The sequence below is a fragment of the Condylura cristata genome, unplaced genomic scaffold (assembly GCF_000260355.1).
Source record: "Condylura cristata isolate star-nosed mole 26May11 unplaced genomic scaffold, ConCri1.0 scaffold00032, whole genome shotgun sequence".
Lineage (NCBI taxonomy): Eukaryota > Metazoa > Chordata > Mammalia > Eulipotyphla > Talpidae > Condylura > Condylura cristata.
This window is the reverse complement of record NW_004567133.1, coordinates 19,048,756-19,066,074: the sequence shown is the minus strand read 5'-3', so window position 1 is coordinate 19,066,074 and position 17,319 is coordinate 19,048,756. Positions and strand designations below refer to the sequence as shown.

The 17,319-nt window shown below is 67.9% G+C and overlaps 1 protein-coding gene across 1 annotated transcript in view; it reads left to right on the top strand.

The window, feature by feature from the left end:
* LOC101631615 (chromosome unknown open reading frame, human C16orf96) overlaps positions 1 to 13,739 on the top strand; it is a 16,290-nt gene extending 2,551 nt beyond the window's left edge. Inside the window, exons 2-16 of the mRNA XM_012731667.1 lie at positions 539 to 643; positions 1,859 to 1,939; positions 2,076 to 2,420; positions 2,480 to 3,773; positions 4,912 to 4,997; positions 5,244 to 5,354; positions 5,974 to 6,048; positions 6,120 to 6,284; positions 7,714 to 7,832; positions 8,354 to 8,416; positions 9,864 to 9,956; positions 10,386 to 10,566; positions 10,658 to 10,946; positions 12,850 to 12,930; positions 13,510 to 13,739. Coding sequence (XP_012587121.1) covers positions 539 to 643; positions 1,859 to 1,939; positions 2,076 to 2,420; positions 2,480 to 3,773; positions 4,912 to 4,997; positions 5,244 to 5,354; positions 5,974 to 6,048; positions 6,120 to 6,284; positions 7,714 to 7,832; positions 8,354 to 8,416; positions 9,864 to 9,956; positions 10,386 to 10,566; positions 10,658 to 10,946; positions 12,850 to 12,930; positions 13,510 to 13,739 — 3,318 coding nt within the window. The remainder of the gene's footprint in view (positions 1 to 538; positions 644 to 1,858; positions 1,940 to 2,075; positions 2,421 to 2,479; positions 3,774 to 4,911; positions 4,998 to 5,243; positions 5,355 to 5,973; positions 6,049 to 6,119; positions 6,285 to 7,713; positions 7,833 to 8,353; positions 8,417 to 9,863; positions 9,957 to 10,385; positions 10,567 to 10,657; positions 10,947 to 12,849; positions 12,931 to 13,509) is intronic.
* Positions 13,740 to 17,319: the final 3,580 nt, after the last annotated feature.

Genomic DNA, 17,319 nt, shown 5'->3' with positions numbered 1-17,319 from the left:
GGCAGCCCGGGGTCAGTGTCCGCACGTGGCCGTCGGCCAGGCAGCCTCATGGCCGAGAATGGCAGCTCGGCTCCGGAAGGTCTCGGAGGGCGGCCTGCTCTAGGCCTCCAAGCCCGCGAGGGCGGAGGGGGAGCCCCCGGCGAGGTGTCTGAAGTGTGGGGACAGCCAGGGCAGGGCCTTCCCCCCGCACCTCACCCCTCATGCAGCTCCCCCACCCCAGGCTCCCTCTCTCAGCTCTCCCCACCTGCCAGGTAGGTCGGGTGCTCACATCTGTTAGCTTCTTGGGGTCCCCAGAGAGGGAAGCCACCCACCGAGCCTCTGCAGAGGCGCGGTGGCCCGGCCCGGGGGCGGCAGCGGGCTCCCCTGCCCTTACAGCCACCCGGGCAGGCGGCGTCCGGCCCCCCGCCAGCGGCAGCTGAGAGAAGGAAGGCGGCGGGAGCTGGGGCGGCCCAGGGCGGGCAGCGCGCCCCTCCGAGCTGCTCCGTGTGGAGGGCGGCCTGTTTGCCGGACACTGCCCCGTCCTCTCGCTGCCCCTCAGTCCATGAAGACGCTGCAGGACCTGCTCACCGACATCTACGCACTCAAAGTCTCCGTCGAGACCCTCAGGAAGGATGTGGACATGCTGAAGGGCATTTTTGAGCAGGTGGGCCCTCCCAGTGGACCCCGTGAGGGCCTTCCGCGTGGCCTCTGGAGCGGGCTGACAGGAGCATCTAGCAAGCCTGATCTTAGTCAGAAAACCCCGCGACACTCAGTCCTGGTTTTAGCAAGATGGAGAATGTATTGGTCAGCGACTACCAGGTCAGAGCCGCCTGCAGGCACAGCTGGATCTAGGTGCTCACACCACCTCAGGTCTGTCTCTCAGCCTTCCTGGGGGGTAGTCAGGTGCACCCCAAGGCTCGGTGACTGCAGGCTTCTCTTCCTCCAACTGAGTGGGAAGGAAAAGTGGTTCCTCTTCTGGAAAGCTCTGAACCTACTGAGAGCTACTGTGCGTGCCCACGGGCGCCCCGTGCCACAAAGTCTTCAACCCAGGCACGTTCTAGCTCCCTGGGGTGCACGGAAAGAACATGGGACCCCCAAATTTGAGGTCACAGCTGGTGAGTCAGCGCTGGGGCCACAAGCCAGGTCTCCACAGCCTCAGGTGGGAGTTGTGCCTGGGGGCTTGCAGCCTGCCCCAGCAACTGGGTCAGCGTGCGGCCGACTGTCACGGCGTGGGTGCCCAGCCTGGGCCGGGCAGCTGGACGAGCAGAAAGGGCCCCTTAGGAGCCTGCTCACAGATCACTCAAAAGGTTTGAGTGGGAAATGGTGGCGCCTCAGGCCCTCAGGAGAGGGCACATGTTTGTCCACTGCAGCTCTTCTTTTCAAAGATTCAGCTATTTATGCAAACAAAGCTGGCGTACAGGCCAGAGGTGCAGGGGGCGAGAGAGCTCCCCAGAGACAGAGCGGGGAGCAGAACAGGCAGATGGACTGAAATCCACTGCTGAGGGAGCAGCGGGGAGACAGGAGGGGTCTGCTGGCCCCGGGGGTCACTCCCTGGCCAGGGATGGAATTCAAGCTGCAGTGGCTGCGGCCAGCTTCATAGGGCTATGCTGTACCCCCTGCGCCCCCAGGGAGGCCCCACAGGCTCTTAAGCAGCCCTGCAGGTGAGCAGCGCTCTTCTGAGAGCGCCGGGGGCTCCCGAGGGGGCACTTCCCTCTCACTTGCCCAGGGCCCCTTCTCCAGCCTTTTCCCACTCACTGGGAAACACCAGAGTGGAGTCTGTCCTCCGGCCTCGGCGCTCCAGGCCCAGGTCCTGGTTTGTGAGGAGGCGCCTGGCGGGGTGCAGGCCCCACCCAGCCTATGGACTTGGCTCATTTCACAGATGCACCCTGAAAAGGTGGATGGTATCTCCAAGGACTTGAGGTTGCAGCATCAGAAGATGAATGCCCTGCAGCGGGAGGTGGTGAGAGCTGCACCCCCCAGCCCTCTTCCCCTCAGCCCCCAGGCTCAGGGTGCCAGGGAGGGAGGGGTACAGAAGCCAGAACCTCAGAAGGCCCGGGCACTGGCGGGGTTCACCCCTCACCCCCAGCCTCCCCCAGACATCTCTGCAGAATAAAGTGCTCTGCGCCCCCAATGCCGAGGACACGGTACTCTGGAGCAGCCTGCACGACGCCATGTTCTCTCCAGTGAGTGCCTGGGGGGCATGGGGGCGCCCTCCAGGCACCCAGAGACCCGCTCACCCAGACTCCTTTCTGGTGGGGCTTCTCTGCAGAGAAAGTCACAACCCCTGCAGGACTCAGAGCTGTGGAAGGTCGCTGAAGAAATCCAGAAGGAAAGCCCCCAGCAGGTCACCAAACTGGCAGTTGAAGCCAGAGCTGCTGGCCAGTCCCAGGAGGCCATCCGGAGGTCCCACCCCCTGCACACCATTGGACATAGTCCTGAGGACTCCACGGAACTAGAGGAAGAGGACTCGGCTCAGGCACACCCGCCCCCCGAGCCCCAGGAGCCGGGCCCACCCCAGGAGCCGGGCCCGCCCCAGGAGCCGGGCCCGCCCCAGGAGCCGGGCCCGCCCCAGGAGCCGGGCCCGCCCCAGGAGCCGGGCCCGCCCCAGGAGCTGGGCCCACCCCAGGAGCCGGGCCCGCCCCAGGAGCCGGGCCCGCCCCAGGAGCTGGGCCTGCCCCAGGTGCTAGAGCCTGGACCTGGACCCTTCGTGCCTGGACTGAGGCCTGTGCTGGGGCCCAGCCTGGCACCCGGGTTTGTGACGGCACCTTGGCCTGTTCTCAGACCTGGGCCTGCCTTTGGGCCTGGGCCTGTCCCTGGGCCTGGTTCGGCCTTTGGGCCAGGACCGGCCTTCGGGCCAGGACCAGCCTTGGGACCCGGGCCAGGACCGGCCTTCGCACCCGGGCCTGTCCCAGGGCCTGGTTTGGCCTTGGGACAGGGACCGGCCTTCGCCCCCGGGCCTATGCCTGGACCCAGGCCTATGCCTGGACTTGCATCTGCCCCAGGCGCTCAGCCAACGCCACCAGGCTTCTGGCCTATGCCACCAGGAGCCTGGTCCCCCAGAGGCTTCTCTGCAGCTAGCCGTTGGCCCTTTTGGGGCACAGACAACTTGTCCGGCCCGCCTGGCCAGCCCCCGAGTGCCAGGGAGCCTCGTGGGCCTGCTAGGCCAGGGCCCCAGTCTTACCAGGTGCTCACGGAAAATGAGCAAGACTCCCCCCAAGAGGTCGCGAGACTCCCTCAGTATGGCGCCTCCAGGGATGGGGCTCCCGGGGACGGGGCCCCCAATGCGTTCCTTAAGGGTGAACCACCTTCCCTTAAACGGCTAAAAACCTCGGCTTCCATTGCCGCGGCCGCCGCCGCCGCCTATGCCGCGGCCGCCGCCGAGGCCGCCGAGGCCGTCAGGGCCACCGTCAGGCTCGTGCAGGACGTCCCCGCCACCAAGCTGGCCACGAGGGCCACCACCGAGGCTGCGTCCGGGCCCCTGGGGGTCTTTGCCGAAGAGCTGGGCGCAGGGTCTTCGCGCGGGGCCACTCAGAACCTCAACAAGGCCGTCCAGGTGGAGGACCTGTCGGAGGGGGACTACGAGGACCTCCCGCTGCTCTACGTGCCGCCCCCCTCCGAGCCGGGCCTGGCGCAGGCCATGCTGGCCGCCAGCCAGGCCGTGACGCCCGAGGAGAAGAAGGACGCCGTCAGGCAGTCCATGAGCCACATCGCCCAGATGCCCGCCCGGCACGACTCGCTGAAGGAGGAGCTGGCCCAGCTCTCGTCCAGGCTGCTGCAGCGCCTCAACTACCTGTGTAGGTCCCGTGGCCGGGCGCTGCCCACTGCCGCAGGGCTGCGGGGCGCCCGCGGGAGCTCTGCCGGTCTGTCCTTCCCAAAAGGATGCGTTTGCGGACGCCCACAGAGCCGGGCGCAGGCTGGAGCTGCGGGGGGAGAGGACTCCCCGGAGACAGCGGGGGCAGAGCAGGCCATGGGCGAGTGCACTGCTGAGGGGCGCCGCGGGGAGGCAGGAGGGGGCAGCTGCGCCCTGGGGTCCCTCCCCGGCGGCATCCGGCTGGTGCTGCAGCGGCTGCGGCCGCCCCCCAGTGCTGCGCCTTAACCCCTGCGCCCCAGGGAGCCCGTGGTCTGCTCCTTTACCACGAGGGCCGTGATGTCCACGAGAAAGGCAGTCGCACGGAGTGGCGTTGGGTGTCACGTGTGGACACCCTGGGGGCACTCGGGCAGCTGGCGGCGGAGCAAGCCCGGCGCTCACGGGCCCCAGCGTGGTCCGGCATCCCCGGGGCCAGGAGACGGCACGGCAGCGGCTCGCGGGACTGAGCCTGCCTGGCTCAGGGCGCTCAGCCCGGCCACGCGGCTGCGTCCCTCCCCGGGGCAGGCCGTGGGCACCCAGAGGCCTGGCCCGGGGTGATCTGGTGCAGCCCTAGCCCTGACCCCTATCACTCCCCCCACCCCTTCCTCTAGCCCCATCCCGAGGGTGGCCCCCAGCTGCCTCCAGGCAATACTGACGTGCTTAGTGAGGACACGTGGTGGGTGCGTGGCCTCGCTCGCACGCCGGCCACCCCACAGGTGGCTCCAGGTGGTTCCCCAAGGCCTGTGCTCATGGCCGGAACCCCCCGTGCTGGTGGGCATCTGGAGGGGGTTCTGGAGTGCAGGGGAACCTGCTGGCACATCACGCGCCGAGGCCAGCGCCGAGCCAGGACAGGCCAGCACTGGTGGCCGCGTGGCGCGGTCCTGCTTGGGCGCAGGGTCAGCCAGCACGCTCTGCTGAGATCGGCCCCGCGGCTGCTCTCTAGACATTTGTGTAACACGTCCCCGCTGGAAGTGTCCCCGACGCGAAGGCCAGGCTCTCGGGTTCCGGGGGACAGCGCCACCTTGCGTGCGGGGTGGGGGGCCGGAGAGGAAGCGCCCCACCCACCTGCCCGCCTTTGCTTCCAGCGGACATCAGAGCCTCCTCCAGGCTCGGGATGACAGTGGACATGCTGCAGGACAAGGTCGGCGAGCTCCTGAAGTCCAGGATGAAGGTCAGTGTCCCTGGCAGAAGGGGTGAGGCGAGCAGGCAGACCCCAAGGCCGCCGGCGGCCCTCGCAGGCCCTGGAGTGGAGGGACCGGCTGGGGGCGGGGCCCAGCGGCAGCTGCGCCGGTGGACCGGAGCCCGCTGGGGGGGCCCCCGTTTGTCCGCGGCGCTGTAGGAGGCAGGCTGCCCCCGCCTGTGCCCCCCGAGCTCCCTCCTGGGGGTGCCTCGGGCCTTGACGGCTGTGTCTCCTCAGGAGGAAGAACTGGAGAGGGTTTGGGGCCACCAGATCGAGGCCATGAAGGACCACTACACTGTGCTGAACAAGTCGGTGGACAGGGTCCAGATTCGCCTGGATGAGTTAAAGGTCCCAGGGCGGCGGCCGGGTGTTGGCCCACGTCCAGACCTCTGCCCGCCACCGAGGCCCCGCGTGTGCCCAAGGCGGGGGAGCCGTGGGGTCTTCTCGGTGTGGTTCCACTTCCGTGAAAGACAGTCAAGCTCCCACAACCCACAGACAGAGGGCCTGGTCAGCATCTTGCTGACCACCAGGTCACTGGCCCCTAGAAGGTATCTGGCCAGACAAAGGCTCAGAACGTGCCCAATGAATGCGGGTGCTTTTTGCACCCGACATCCCCCCAAACCAGCCAACTCTGGGCACCCTGCTCGCGGGGCCTGGCTGGACAGCAGTGAGGGTGGACGCCTGAAGACCATGCCGGTGGGGCCTGGCCCAGAGATGTCCCAGACCATTAGGAGCAGACCCCCTCCCTGGGGTGGAAAGACACAGACCCCACCAGAACCAGCGGAGCCATTTCCACCATCAGAAGGTCCCCTCCCCTCGGTCAGGCGGCCTTCAGGAGGGTGTCGGGGGGCGGGGTGGGAGCCACGTGCCCCACTGTCCTGCGCCGGCCCCATCCCGCCTGCCCTGTGGGCACAGACAGCGTCCTCGGGCCTCCGGGGAATGGCCTGCCCCTTGCTTCTGCTCTTAGGGCATCAAGGCTCAAATAAGAAAACTGGACATGAACAAGGTGGACAAGAAGCTGGTGGAGAAGGAGCTAAGTGAGGTGAGCCGGGGGGCTGCCACCCCACCCTCCTGCCCCCCAGCAGCTGTCTCCCTGAGCCCCCCCTTCTCTAGAAAGCCGACAGAAGCACCCTGGCAGGCAAGGCGAACAGGGTGGACCTGGAGGCGGTGGCAACCGAGCTGAATGAGCTCGTCCAGAGCCTGCTGCTCAAGGTCCTGGGCTACGAGGACGGCTGGAAGAAGGCCCTGGAGCGGCTGAGGAAGGACCTGGAGGCCAAGGTGAGGACCCCGCCCGTCGGCCTCTGCTGCGCTCCCTCACCCCGGCCCGGCCAGCGTTCACTTTCTGAGAGTCAGCACGGGGGCGTGCTCGGCCCCAGGCTCGGGGCCTCGGGGCTCTCTGTCCAGGCGCCATCTGGAGGGCCCGGCCGGGGTGGGGGGCAGCATACTTCTCCCCACGAAGCCCCCGCCTGCCGCTCAGGGGCTCCGTTCGGAGCAGCGACTCCCCCAGAGCGAGGGAGCCTCGGGGCACCAGCAAGGCCACCGGCCTTCATGACGAGCCACAGGCGACAGGTGTCAGCCTCGTCAGGTCTGAAATCTGCCGCGGTGACACAGCCCATCCTGTCCAGTGTGGGGGGCGACCGAGAGGAAGCTATCCCGGTTCCTGGCAGGGGCCGGGGCGGCACTGTTCACTCACTCGGCGTGGCTGACCCCGCGAGCAGACGCGGGCCGTGCTGACACCAGCTGCCCGCTGTGGGCCCCGAGGACCCAGGCCGGTCCGGGGAGCAGCTGGTGCAGCAACAGCACTTCAGAGCTGTCCTGGCTCCGGCACCCTCCCAGCCCCACCGCAGCCCCAACTGCACATGGTGGTTAGAGGCGAACCTCTGGGCCCCGGAGGGAGCCATCTACGACTGGAAAGCCCCACCTTGGAGAACTCAGCCTGCCATTTTCTCACAATATGACATGGAGTTAACCGGCACTCCCACTCCCAGCTCAGGAGAAATTAAACGAAAACTTCTGGCCTCACAAAATGTGCACACGGGTGTCCACAGCAGCACTAACGCCCACCTCCAAGTGGAGACAGCCTGACACCCCGTGAGCACATGGACACGTAAACAGGATGCGAGCTGGCCAGGTCGCGGAGTATTACGCAGCCATGAAAAGTGGTAAAGCCACAACCTGGATAAACCTGGAGAATATGATTCTGAGAACAAGAAGCTGCATACGCAGTCCACATCACACAGGGGTCCTTTTCTAGAAATGTCCAGAATCGGCACTTCTCAAGACAGAAAGTAGATGAGTGGCTTCCAGGGACTAGGAATTTGGGGGAAAATGAGGGATGACTGCTGGTGGGAAAGGGGTTTCTTTGAGAGTGATGGGAATGTTTTCAAATCGTGGCATAGCTCGGTGCATCTCTAAGAGCCACCGACTCTACGTCCCCTAGGCAGACCTGTGTTGAAGGTAACTGGCAGGTCTCGGGCCCCTCGGGGAGAAATGTCTCTGGGGCCCCAGGTTGCAGATGAGCAGTGGGCTTGGCCTCATGTCTGGTAACAGGGGCTCTTGGCCTTCGCCCAGCTCTGCCACGCTCCTCTCCCTGACCACCTCGCTTTCGTGTTTACCTCGGGGTGCTCCCTGGGACTCTCCGTGCTGCAGAGCTGCCTCTGAGGAGGCGGGTGTGCATGGACTCAGCGTCCGGCCTGGCTGCTCACAGTTGGCCCAGAATGACCTGGACAGTCTGCGGGTGGAGCTGGATGAGGTCTGGATGGTGATGCGGAAGCTGCTGCTGGACAGCATCCGATTTGACCCCGACAGAATTGCCGGCTTCCGGAAGTGAGCACCTCCCAGGCTGGGGGCCCCTCCCTCCAGGGGAGTATTGGGATACCCCCAGCCTGTGGGCCTGGCGCAGAGGGGCAGCTTGAGTGTAGGGGTGGGGGATGGGGCTGACTGAATCTTGGGCTGGGGGCAGCGCTGGCCTTGGCTGCAGAGGACGTGTCTCTGTGGAGGCCTTTGCTGCAAATGAGGAAACTGACGCTCAGGGAAGAGCCATGCAAGGCTGGACTGGGCGCCTGGGAGACTCTGGTTCATGGATCACCCTTCTGGCCCCCACGTGTCCACCGTGAGGGGTTACTTTCCAGACAGCTCCTGCTCTTAGAGACCTCCACAGTGTTTGGGGCAAGGAGATAGAGGACACACATGCATCCTCCCACCTCTGCCCAGGCCCCACTGGGGGCCAGCAGGGCCAGGCTGGCCTGGGGTGCAGGTCTGGGGGAGGCCCAGCCCCCAGGCAGCAGAGCCGCCGCTGGGTGGCCTCCCAGGGCCTGGCGCGGCAGCTGAGCCCCACTGTCTTGCAGGAAACTCTTCGAGCGGGTGAAATGCATCTCGTGCGACCGGCAGGTGGACTTGATGTGCAGCCCGTGAGTGTCGCCGCCAGGGGGCGCCCGCACCCGCCCGCCTGAGCTCGTCGCGCCCGGCGCCTGCCCCCACGCACCTGCCCCCACGCACCTGCCCCTTCCTTTCCGCGCGGCACGCTGGCCTGTGTCCAGGGTCGCGGTGGCCTGCCGGGGCTGAGCTGGGGGACGCGGGCTCCCAGCCCGGCGCTCTGGTCCATTTACCGAGGGAAACTCGGTCTGAAGTCACCCGCCTTGCCGGGAGTGGCCGGCGGCTTCCACGCTTCGCAGCCGGTGTGCGTGCGCGTGCGAGCGGCCCAGCGCGCCCCCCGGGACGCCCCGAACCCACACAGGCGCCCACCCCCGCGCCTGTGTCCACGCATCCTCCCCGGGGCGAAGTGTGGGCTCGGGGTGCAGCTTGGCACGGAGCCTGGGGCTTGCGAGCCGCGTGGGTTGCAAGCGGGGTGGGCATTGCGGGACACCCCGTGGCAGGGACAGCCCCCTCATTACCAGCATCCGCTTCCTGTCCTTGAGCCTCTGTGAGTTGAGAGCGGGAACGTGCGTTGTCACATCCATGCGTGTCCAGTCTTCGGGGGTGTTGGCAGCGGGGTGTTGGATTGTAGGATGATTCTGTGGGGTGCTGCCCAGACGCCCTCCGCTGTGGTTAAGAACTAGGGTCTTGTACTGATTGGGCTTCTGGAGTCTCGCCTGGCCGGGGCACCGCCACCCCCATGGTCACCTTCGGCAGGGCTTTGGGGCAACAGCCAGTTTCCCCTCAACCTCAGGTCTCTGGCTGCAGATTTGTTTACAATAGTGTGGGGGAATTAGGGCGGGAGCCGTCGTACAGTCCTCTGGACAGGTCACTCCCCGGGGACAAGCCTCCAGTGCGGAGGGTCTGTGGTGCCCTGGCCAGTCCTGGGCCGGGCAGCAGCCAGCATCACTGCGGCCCCAGCACCAGCTCTGGCAAAGGTGGTTTAAATGGTGCCGAATTCAGTTCTCTTAAGTGTAGGTAAAATTCATCTGCATTCAGGCCTGCTAGATGCCACGTGTGGCCTGTGCCGCTTCCCCGTGGCCTCCTGGTTGCGCTCAGCCAGGGCCAGCGGCGGCCTGTTTCCCCCCGCCTTGTCCCGAGGCCGTGTACACACAGGCCAGTTCCCAGGGGCCGCTCACGCCTCCGACATCACACGCGGTGCAGCAGCACCTCCCGGTGCTGGGCGCCCGCACCCCGGAGGAGCCCCAGCCGCCGTCAGCCCCGGCTCCTCGCCCCAGGCCTGGCCGCCTCCAGCCTTCGCCCAGCTGCTGGAGAGTCCCTGCCGTGGGCTCCGGCGTCCCGGGTGGCTGGTGGCCGCTGCCAGGCACCCGGCGCTGGGCACGCTGGGCCCGTGCGTGGCCTTTGCGGAGGGCCGAGCTTGCGTGTGGGCCTGGGGGAGGAGCCCGGCCCACGCGCCTCCCACCTGGCCCGTGTCTACACCAGGCAGCTCATCACCATCCGCAAAGCCCAGCTGCTGTCCAGGCCCCGACCGGCCAGCGCCAACAGCTACGAGTACCTGCAGCGCCAGCAAATGAGGTGCGTGGGCCGGGCCCCGCAGCCGCTGGGTGCTGCCCGAGGCCCCGGGCCGGCTGCAAGGGAGACTGCGGGCGGGGGAGCTGGGAGGGGACGGTCCCGTGGACGCTCGCAGCCCCTGCGAGCCAGGCCGGCTGCACGGGGGGCAGGACTCGGCCTGTGCCCAAGGCCCGGCCGCCCGGCGCCGGACCTGTGAGATGAGGCGTCCGAGGCGTGTGGGCGGGCCGGCCGGGGCTCCGCAGTGTCGGGCCGGGGCACAGAGGCCGCCGCCCTGACCGCCTGGCCGTTCCCCTCGGCTCCACCCCCAGGCCCGCCCGGGGGGCTGGAGCCGGAAGCACCTCCAGTTTTCCCTGCACAGCGGCCGCGCCCGGCCTGTCCGGAGGCCGCTCTGGCGTGGGGGTCTGCGGCCGCTGACCAGCCCTGCCCCCCCAGGGAACAGCAGCAGCTGCGGCAGCTCCAGGACCTGGGGCGGCAGCAAGGGAACCTGAAAATCCCGGACTCCCCGCAGGACTGGGGTGACGGCCCTGCCAACGACAGCCACCTCAAGGCCAGGTCACATGACTTGGCGACATTGTACCCCTACGGGGAACCCCAAGTGTTGGACTATGACAGCGTGAGTCTGGCTGCAGCCCTGGTGGCGGGCGCCTGGGAATCGGGGGGCTCCGCGTGCCGGAGAGCCCTGAGCCAGGCCGGGCCTCCAACAGGCCGAGGTGGACCTTCTGGGCGTGGACGGGATCCTGTACAAGGGCCGGATGAGTGACCAGGAGGGGGTGGCCGGCGCAGAGAAGGAGCTGGCAGGTGAGGCCCAGGCCTGCCCGGGTGACCCGGCCAAGGGGGCGGCGTGGGAGGCCCAGAGCCACACTCACCGCTGGGCCCCGCCCTGCAGCGCCCTGTCCCGCCCTGTCCCGCCTCCGCTTGGGCCAGAAGCAGACCAAGAGCCCCCCCGCTGGGCGGCGCAAGTCTGGCCCGAGGGCGGGCGGGGTGCTGGGGAGGGTGCGTGGATGCTGGTCTGGGGACAGACTGGGACGTGAGCTGGGTGGGGGCCGCAGGTGCAAAGGCCCTTGGTGCGGGGCGGCCAAGTGCGGAGCCCCGGAGGCCGATCTATGCGGGGAGCCGGGCTGGCTGGGACACGGCTCTCTGGAGCCCGCCCCAGTCGCGGGCCGCGGTCGGGCGGCGCAGCCGGCTACAGGGGCCGGGGGCTCTGACCGGCCATACCACGGGGACATCTTCTGTGGCCTCCTGGGGATTCCCCGCTCTGGGAAGAGGGGCCCGGCTGGGGTCCAGGCAGGAGTCACACAGGGGGGTCATCCAGGAGCCCCACAGCAGGGAGGCTCAGACTGCGCCGTGCGGGTGTTTGTCCTCGCCCTGTGCCCCTGGACGGGCAGGGAACGGAAGGGCTCTCTCAGGGCTGTGCTGCGCGGGGGCGCCCTCCCCGGGGCCAAATGGGGCCTCCGACAACAGGGTGCCGCTCCCAGCTTCAGGTCGGGGTCCGCAGCCAGCTGTGGCCGTCATGCCAGGCGGGCAGGGGAGGACGGGAGCAGGGTGGGAGGGGCGGAGACACCTGTTCCCACAGAAGCACCAGAGGCGCTTCAGCCGAGGGGCCCTGGGCCAGGCCAGGCTGCAGGTCGCGCACCCTGCTGAGCACATTACCCTCACCTGGGAGGGAAGCTGCGGACAGTCTTGCGGGACCAGGGTGGACCCAGGGGCAGGGAGGCCACGCCTGCCAACCCCAGAACCCATGTGCATGCAGGAGGGGCTCTGGGCTCCGCTCCGGGCCACGACCAGGGCCAGTGGGAGGCAGGACGATGCCTGCTGGCTGCCCAGCTGCAGCTGGCCCTGTGGGGGCCAGGCCGGCTCCCGTCCGTCCTCGCTGACTGGTGAGCTGGAGACAGCCCTTCCTGAAAGCAGAGCTGCTGGGCCCGGGGAGGGCCCTCGCGCCGGGGCCAGCCAGGAGACGTGGCCAACCCGTGTCACTGTTCTGGAGCATCCTTGCCGCCGGGACAGTGACCGACTTGACCACTGGCGTGCTCCCCAGGGAGTAAGCCGGGGCATGGGCCAGCCCCAGGGGCCGCTGAGGCCAGGCTCGGGGGCTGAGCCTGGCCCCTCACCCCAGCCCTGCGCGCCGGCTGCGTCCGTGAGCTCCCCTCCCCTCCTCTCCTCCATCTTCTGGCCTGCAGCCGTGGCCGGTCAGGCGGGCTCTTGGCTGGGCACGGAGAGGGGCTCAGAGCGAAGGACAGAGTCAGCTGCAAAGGCAGATGGTGGGGCCAGAGAGCGGGGCTGGGTGGCTGCAGGGTGCCGAAGCACCCTGGGTGAACTGACCGCCGCTGTCGCTGGATGGCCCGATGCTCGATGCTCGGCGCTTCAGGGGAAGTGGGTTTTACCTTAGGAAATGTGCGTGAGGCCCCCCGGTGGCGCTGTGGGTGAGGACGCAGCGCTGCAGGCTGCCACAGCCACTTCAGCGCGAGTTTGATCCCCGGCCAGGGAGTGACCCCCAGGGCGCAGCAGACCACTCCTGACCCACCCGCTGCTCCCCTCAGCAGTGTACTTGGTCAGTCGGCCTGTCCTGCTCCCCACTCTGTCTCTGGGGTAGCCTCTCACCCCCTGTGCCTCTGGCCTGCACCCCAACACTGTGTGCATAAATAAATATTTAAGAAACACACATGTGCACCAGGCAGAGGGGAGGGCTCGTGCTGGTCTGCCCCCGGGGCACTAGGAGGGGCCTCACAGCTGACCTGTGACCTACTGGGAACATCAGCAACCCGGCGTCAGGCTTTCAGAAAGATCAGGCTCAGGAAGCCGGAGCGCTGAGGGTGGGGAGGGCCCAGTCAAGGGCCTGTGCTGGAGGCTGCGGCCCCGCAGGCCCGTCCAGGCCCGACTTGGACCTCCTGTGCACTAGCTGTGAAGGCCCCGCACCCCCCACTGAGAGGCCTGGAGGACCGTTCCCGCCACACCTCCTCGCTGGGCGCCTTCTACTCCTGTGAGTTCCGTCCACCGGCCGCCCAGCCCGCTGCTGCTGGACAGGGCCCCTGCCGGTCCCGACCTGAGGCTCTTGCACCCGCCTCATCCAGCTCCCGCCTGCTCTGCCCCAGCCAGCACCCACTCCCTGGCCGGGCCTGCTCCTCCCTGCAGGGGCTGCCTGGCCCAGGAGCCATCCCAGGGTCCCGCTGGGTGTCCCGCCCTCGCCCAGCTGACTGCGGCATGGGGTCAGGGAGCCCAAGCATTCTTCTGGCCATCTGCCAGGAGGTCCCGGGGCCAGGCCGGGCGCACTGAGCTCACAGCCTGTCTCCACATGCCGGATCTCCACGTCCACATACTGCCAGATGAGCGGCCGTGAGTGGGCAACAGAGCCGGCCCCCAGGCTCCAAATCCCGTGAGCCCTTGGAGAATCCACTTCTGGGGCCCTTGAACTTGGGCTGTCCCGGGAAGCTAGGGTGGCTGAGACAGGAGCCACAGCAAAGCACCACTGACTGGGCTTCTCCTTGGGGGCATGCGCCGTCAGGCCAGCCTCTCCCCAGGATGTTCCTGGGACACCTCATTGGTCTGTCCTGCCCCGCAGCCCTGCACCCCCACACCAGCGTCCGCTCAGCCACCTCGGGCCTGTACCAGACCATGCCAGCTCGGCCTCCGTCTCTGCCGCCCCTGAGTCTGCTGCCTCGGCTGACGCCAGCCCTGCGGGACCCCCTGCGGGACCCCCTGCTGGCCCCAGGCCCCGCCAGGCAGCCCCGGCCCCTGCGCCCGGAGTCCCAAGCCAACACCCAGCCCAGCGAGGAGCCCAGCAAACTGTGAGCTGTGCGCCCCGCGCCCCACCCCCCGGGCCCAAGCCTGGGAGCACCTAGGTGCCCTGGACACTGGACACGGGGGTCTCCGCAGGGACACTTAAGCTGGGGCCCTCTGAAGCTGCCTCCAAGCACACGCAGCAGCCGCTCGTCGGCGGCTCGTCAAGGAGACGGCTCTCTGGATTGACTTTCCCACGGAGCCAACTCGAGCCCTTGACCGGCTTTCAGTGCAACACAGCTCACGTGGCTTTACGAGCAGCCGCTTTCCTCTTTATTTTGCCAAACGGTCGCGGGCGCCCGCCCCAGGGCTGCTGCCACTGTTTCCTCTGGGGCTGCTTTCCCGTGGGAACCAGACGCCCGCTCGCACGCCTGCGTGTCTGAGCCCACGGCTCCCGGGGGAGCCGGACACTGCCCCTACCGTTCACCTTCCCTTCCCGGCGCCCTCGGGGCGGGCCGCACTCGCTCAAGTCCGGCGGGCGAGCTAACTGCCCGGCCTCGGGGCCGCAGAGCCGAGCCTGAAGGGCCATCTGGCCATCTAGCGGGGCTGAGCCGCCAGGCCTGGCACCCCTGCCCCCTGCCCCCGCCCCGCCCCGCCCGCATCTGTCAAAGTTCACAGACTGAACATCTCATTCTGCGCAGCTCTGGGGCATGAAACCCGCCCCCCACGTCCGCAGCAGTCCCTGGAAGGCTGAGTCAGTCAGGGGGATGCTGGAGGGCGCCACTCCAGCCCCTGCCTCTAGCTGCCCCGGTCATGCCCCGCACCCCTCCCCTTTCTCCAAGGCGCTGGGTGCCCTACCCGGCCCCTCAGCCTGGAGCGCAGTGTCCATTCCACGGCCACCAAGTCAGAGGGGTGACCTGGTGACTTCTCCGGAACAAACCTTTTGCGTTCCCGAGGACGAGGGGCCGTGGCCGGAGCCTCTGCAGAAGGCGGCCTCGCATGCCCTGGGTGGGTGAGTGGGCCTGCCCCCGGGCCGCCGGTAAACCCGAGCACCGGCGGACTCTCCCGCCTGCAGGCGGTCGGGGTGGCCGGGCCAGGGGGGAGGTGGCCCCGGCCAGCCTGTGCCTGGACTGGCCTGGCCCTGAGACAGGTGGGCACCAGGCCCACGCCAGTGCCGCTGGGCCTGCGGCTGTGGCCCAGCGACTGCACCGGTCGGACCCGGACCTGCTCGGGTCCTGCAGCCAGGGAGCCTGAGGGCCGCGGGCTGCTCGCAGCTGGCAGGCCACCCTGTCCTGTGGGGTGGGGGGCAGTGGGCAAGCCGGCTTTCAGCCTGGGGGCACTGTAGCCAGCATCCTGGTCCAGGACAGCAGCTGAGTGGGGCAGGCAGGCCTGGGTGTGGGCAGGGGCGCATGGCGGGCAGAGCAGCCCGGGAGGGTCTGTGCGGCACTCAGGGGCAGGCCTGGGTGCAGGCAGCACGGGGGTGTCAGGAGGGCCTGGCTCCAGCTTCCCCAAGGGGATGGGCTCAGTGTGGGAGCGAGGGGTCCCTGGCACAGCAGGTCTAGGGCCAGAGCAGGAGGGCAGGGCTGGTGCATGGGGCGCACGGCTGAGCCCCGCAGGCAGGGATGGAGCAGCTCTGGCCAAGGTGCTGCTAGAAGGGACATGCTACGTGGTGACCACAGCACCCCTAAGCCCAGCCCCACCCCTACCCCTTTAAGGGTCACTTATTGCCCTTCCAAAGACACTAACTTACAGACACTGCCCCAGGCAGGGCCTGCCCAGACCGCCAGTCAGAAGGGGGCGCTGTCAGCACGAGGGCCCATCACCACCGGCAAGGCTGGCTGGACCCATGATGCCCGCTGGACCTGGGGGCACACACCACCAGCAGCAGAGGGTTCTCTGCTCCCCCCCTTCCTGGTGGTCTCACTAGGGCCCACGGAAGGGCCCTCAGGGCTGGTGTGGTGGGCCACAGCAGGGAGAGGCCCAGGAGAGGCCTCTGGACAGCACCTGAAGCCGAAGCACTCCCCAAGCCCTGGCTGCCCAGAGTGGCCCGGCCCGAGACCCTCCCCTCACCAGAAGGCCCCCCCGCCACCATGCAAACTGTGGCCAAGCCACCGGTGACCTTCCCTATCGTGGAATGGGCATGGCGTGGCCTCAGGAGTCCTCTCTGGCCAACCCAGGTCTCCGGGCACCAGGGAGCAGCCAGAGTCAAAACTCGACTGTCCCGGGGTGGCGCTGTGAGAAGCCGCTCAGAGGCCTCTGGCCCACTGCAGCCCCACTAGCCGCCAGGTTTGAGCAGCAGCCGCAGCCTGCTCCCGAGGCCCCAGCACCCCTCCTTGGCCAGGGGCATCTGGTGGGGAACCGGCTGCTGGAGGAGCCTGGCCTGCCGGCAGTGTCCCGGTGCCCGCCCCCTGCCTCTGACCCCACCCTGCCGTCCACTTCGGCCAGCTGTGGCTGAGGGGTCTGGGTGCCCCGCACACATCTCAGGCGTAAACCAGAGGTGGCTTTTCGTGGAAACTGGGTGATGTCACACACGTGTCACAAGTGTCCCTCAAGTGCCTTGGGGCCAAGCAACACCAGCTGGGCCTCCTGCCCAGCACTGCCTCTTGGATGCTGGTGTCTGAGGGTCAGGCAGTGGGCGGCCAGGGCCGGGAGCAGCACGAGGCCAGTTTCCCCAAGAGTGTGGGCTTGCGGGTGGCGGGCCGTGGCCCCCCTCAGGTCTGCTTCCGAGTGTCCAGGTTTGGGAGACTCTGCCTCCCAACCCCTCGTGGCGTGGGGGCCCCTCCGGCCCCGAGGGGCTCCCAGGACAAGCCCAGTCCTCGGCATTGCCTGCTGGGGGCCTAGCAGGTGCCTCAAGCACACAGGGGACCTTTGCTCCCCGTGTGGGGCCCAAGTCTGGCGTCCCCAAACGTGAAGGGCGTGTGCTGGGGTGGCTGCATGCCACCCCGATAGTGCCAGCCGCGCCACTACAAAGCGCCCTTCAGGGGCAGCTGGCGGTCTGGGCTGTCCTCAGCAGGTCCCAGGGCCTGGGGGTGTCTGATCTTCCTGCACATCTTGGAGGAGGCTCTGGGGTAATCTACTGAGAGAAACCTGGGGTTCAGAGCAAGGGCTGAAAAGGGGTGGCCCCAGGGGCACTTAGTCGGGTTTCTGGACTCGCCACAGCTCAGGGGTACCACTGCACCTCGCAGGTAGGGACCACAGTGCACAGACACCCGTCGGCAGTCTCCTCAGGTAACCAGGCTCTACAGGAGCCTTGGGCCTTCCAGCCCGAGATGACTGTGACCTCCGGACGGGGAGCCGCGGCCTGGGGCAGGGCACTTGTCCAGCCGGCCCAGGACGGCTGCCCCTGCCAGCTGCGGGCAACACTACAGACCTGGGCACACACGGAGTGCTGGTGTGGGCCACTTCAGGGGGGCAGTGCTGGAGGGCAGCCACCCCCTAACCTGCCTGCTGGCAGCACTTGGGTGCAATGACCCAGTGGGTAACCTGGGCGGCCTGCCAAGCTCTTCCCTCACCACCTGGCAGCGTGACCCCCAGAATGGCTTCCTAGCCGAGGAAGCCCAAGACGTCCCGTCCTGTCCCCCCGGACTCTGTTCTCAATGGGAGGCCCGGGAACAGCAGCTCTGCCCCACTCGGGGTGTCTGCTCATAATGCC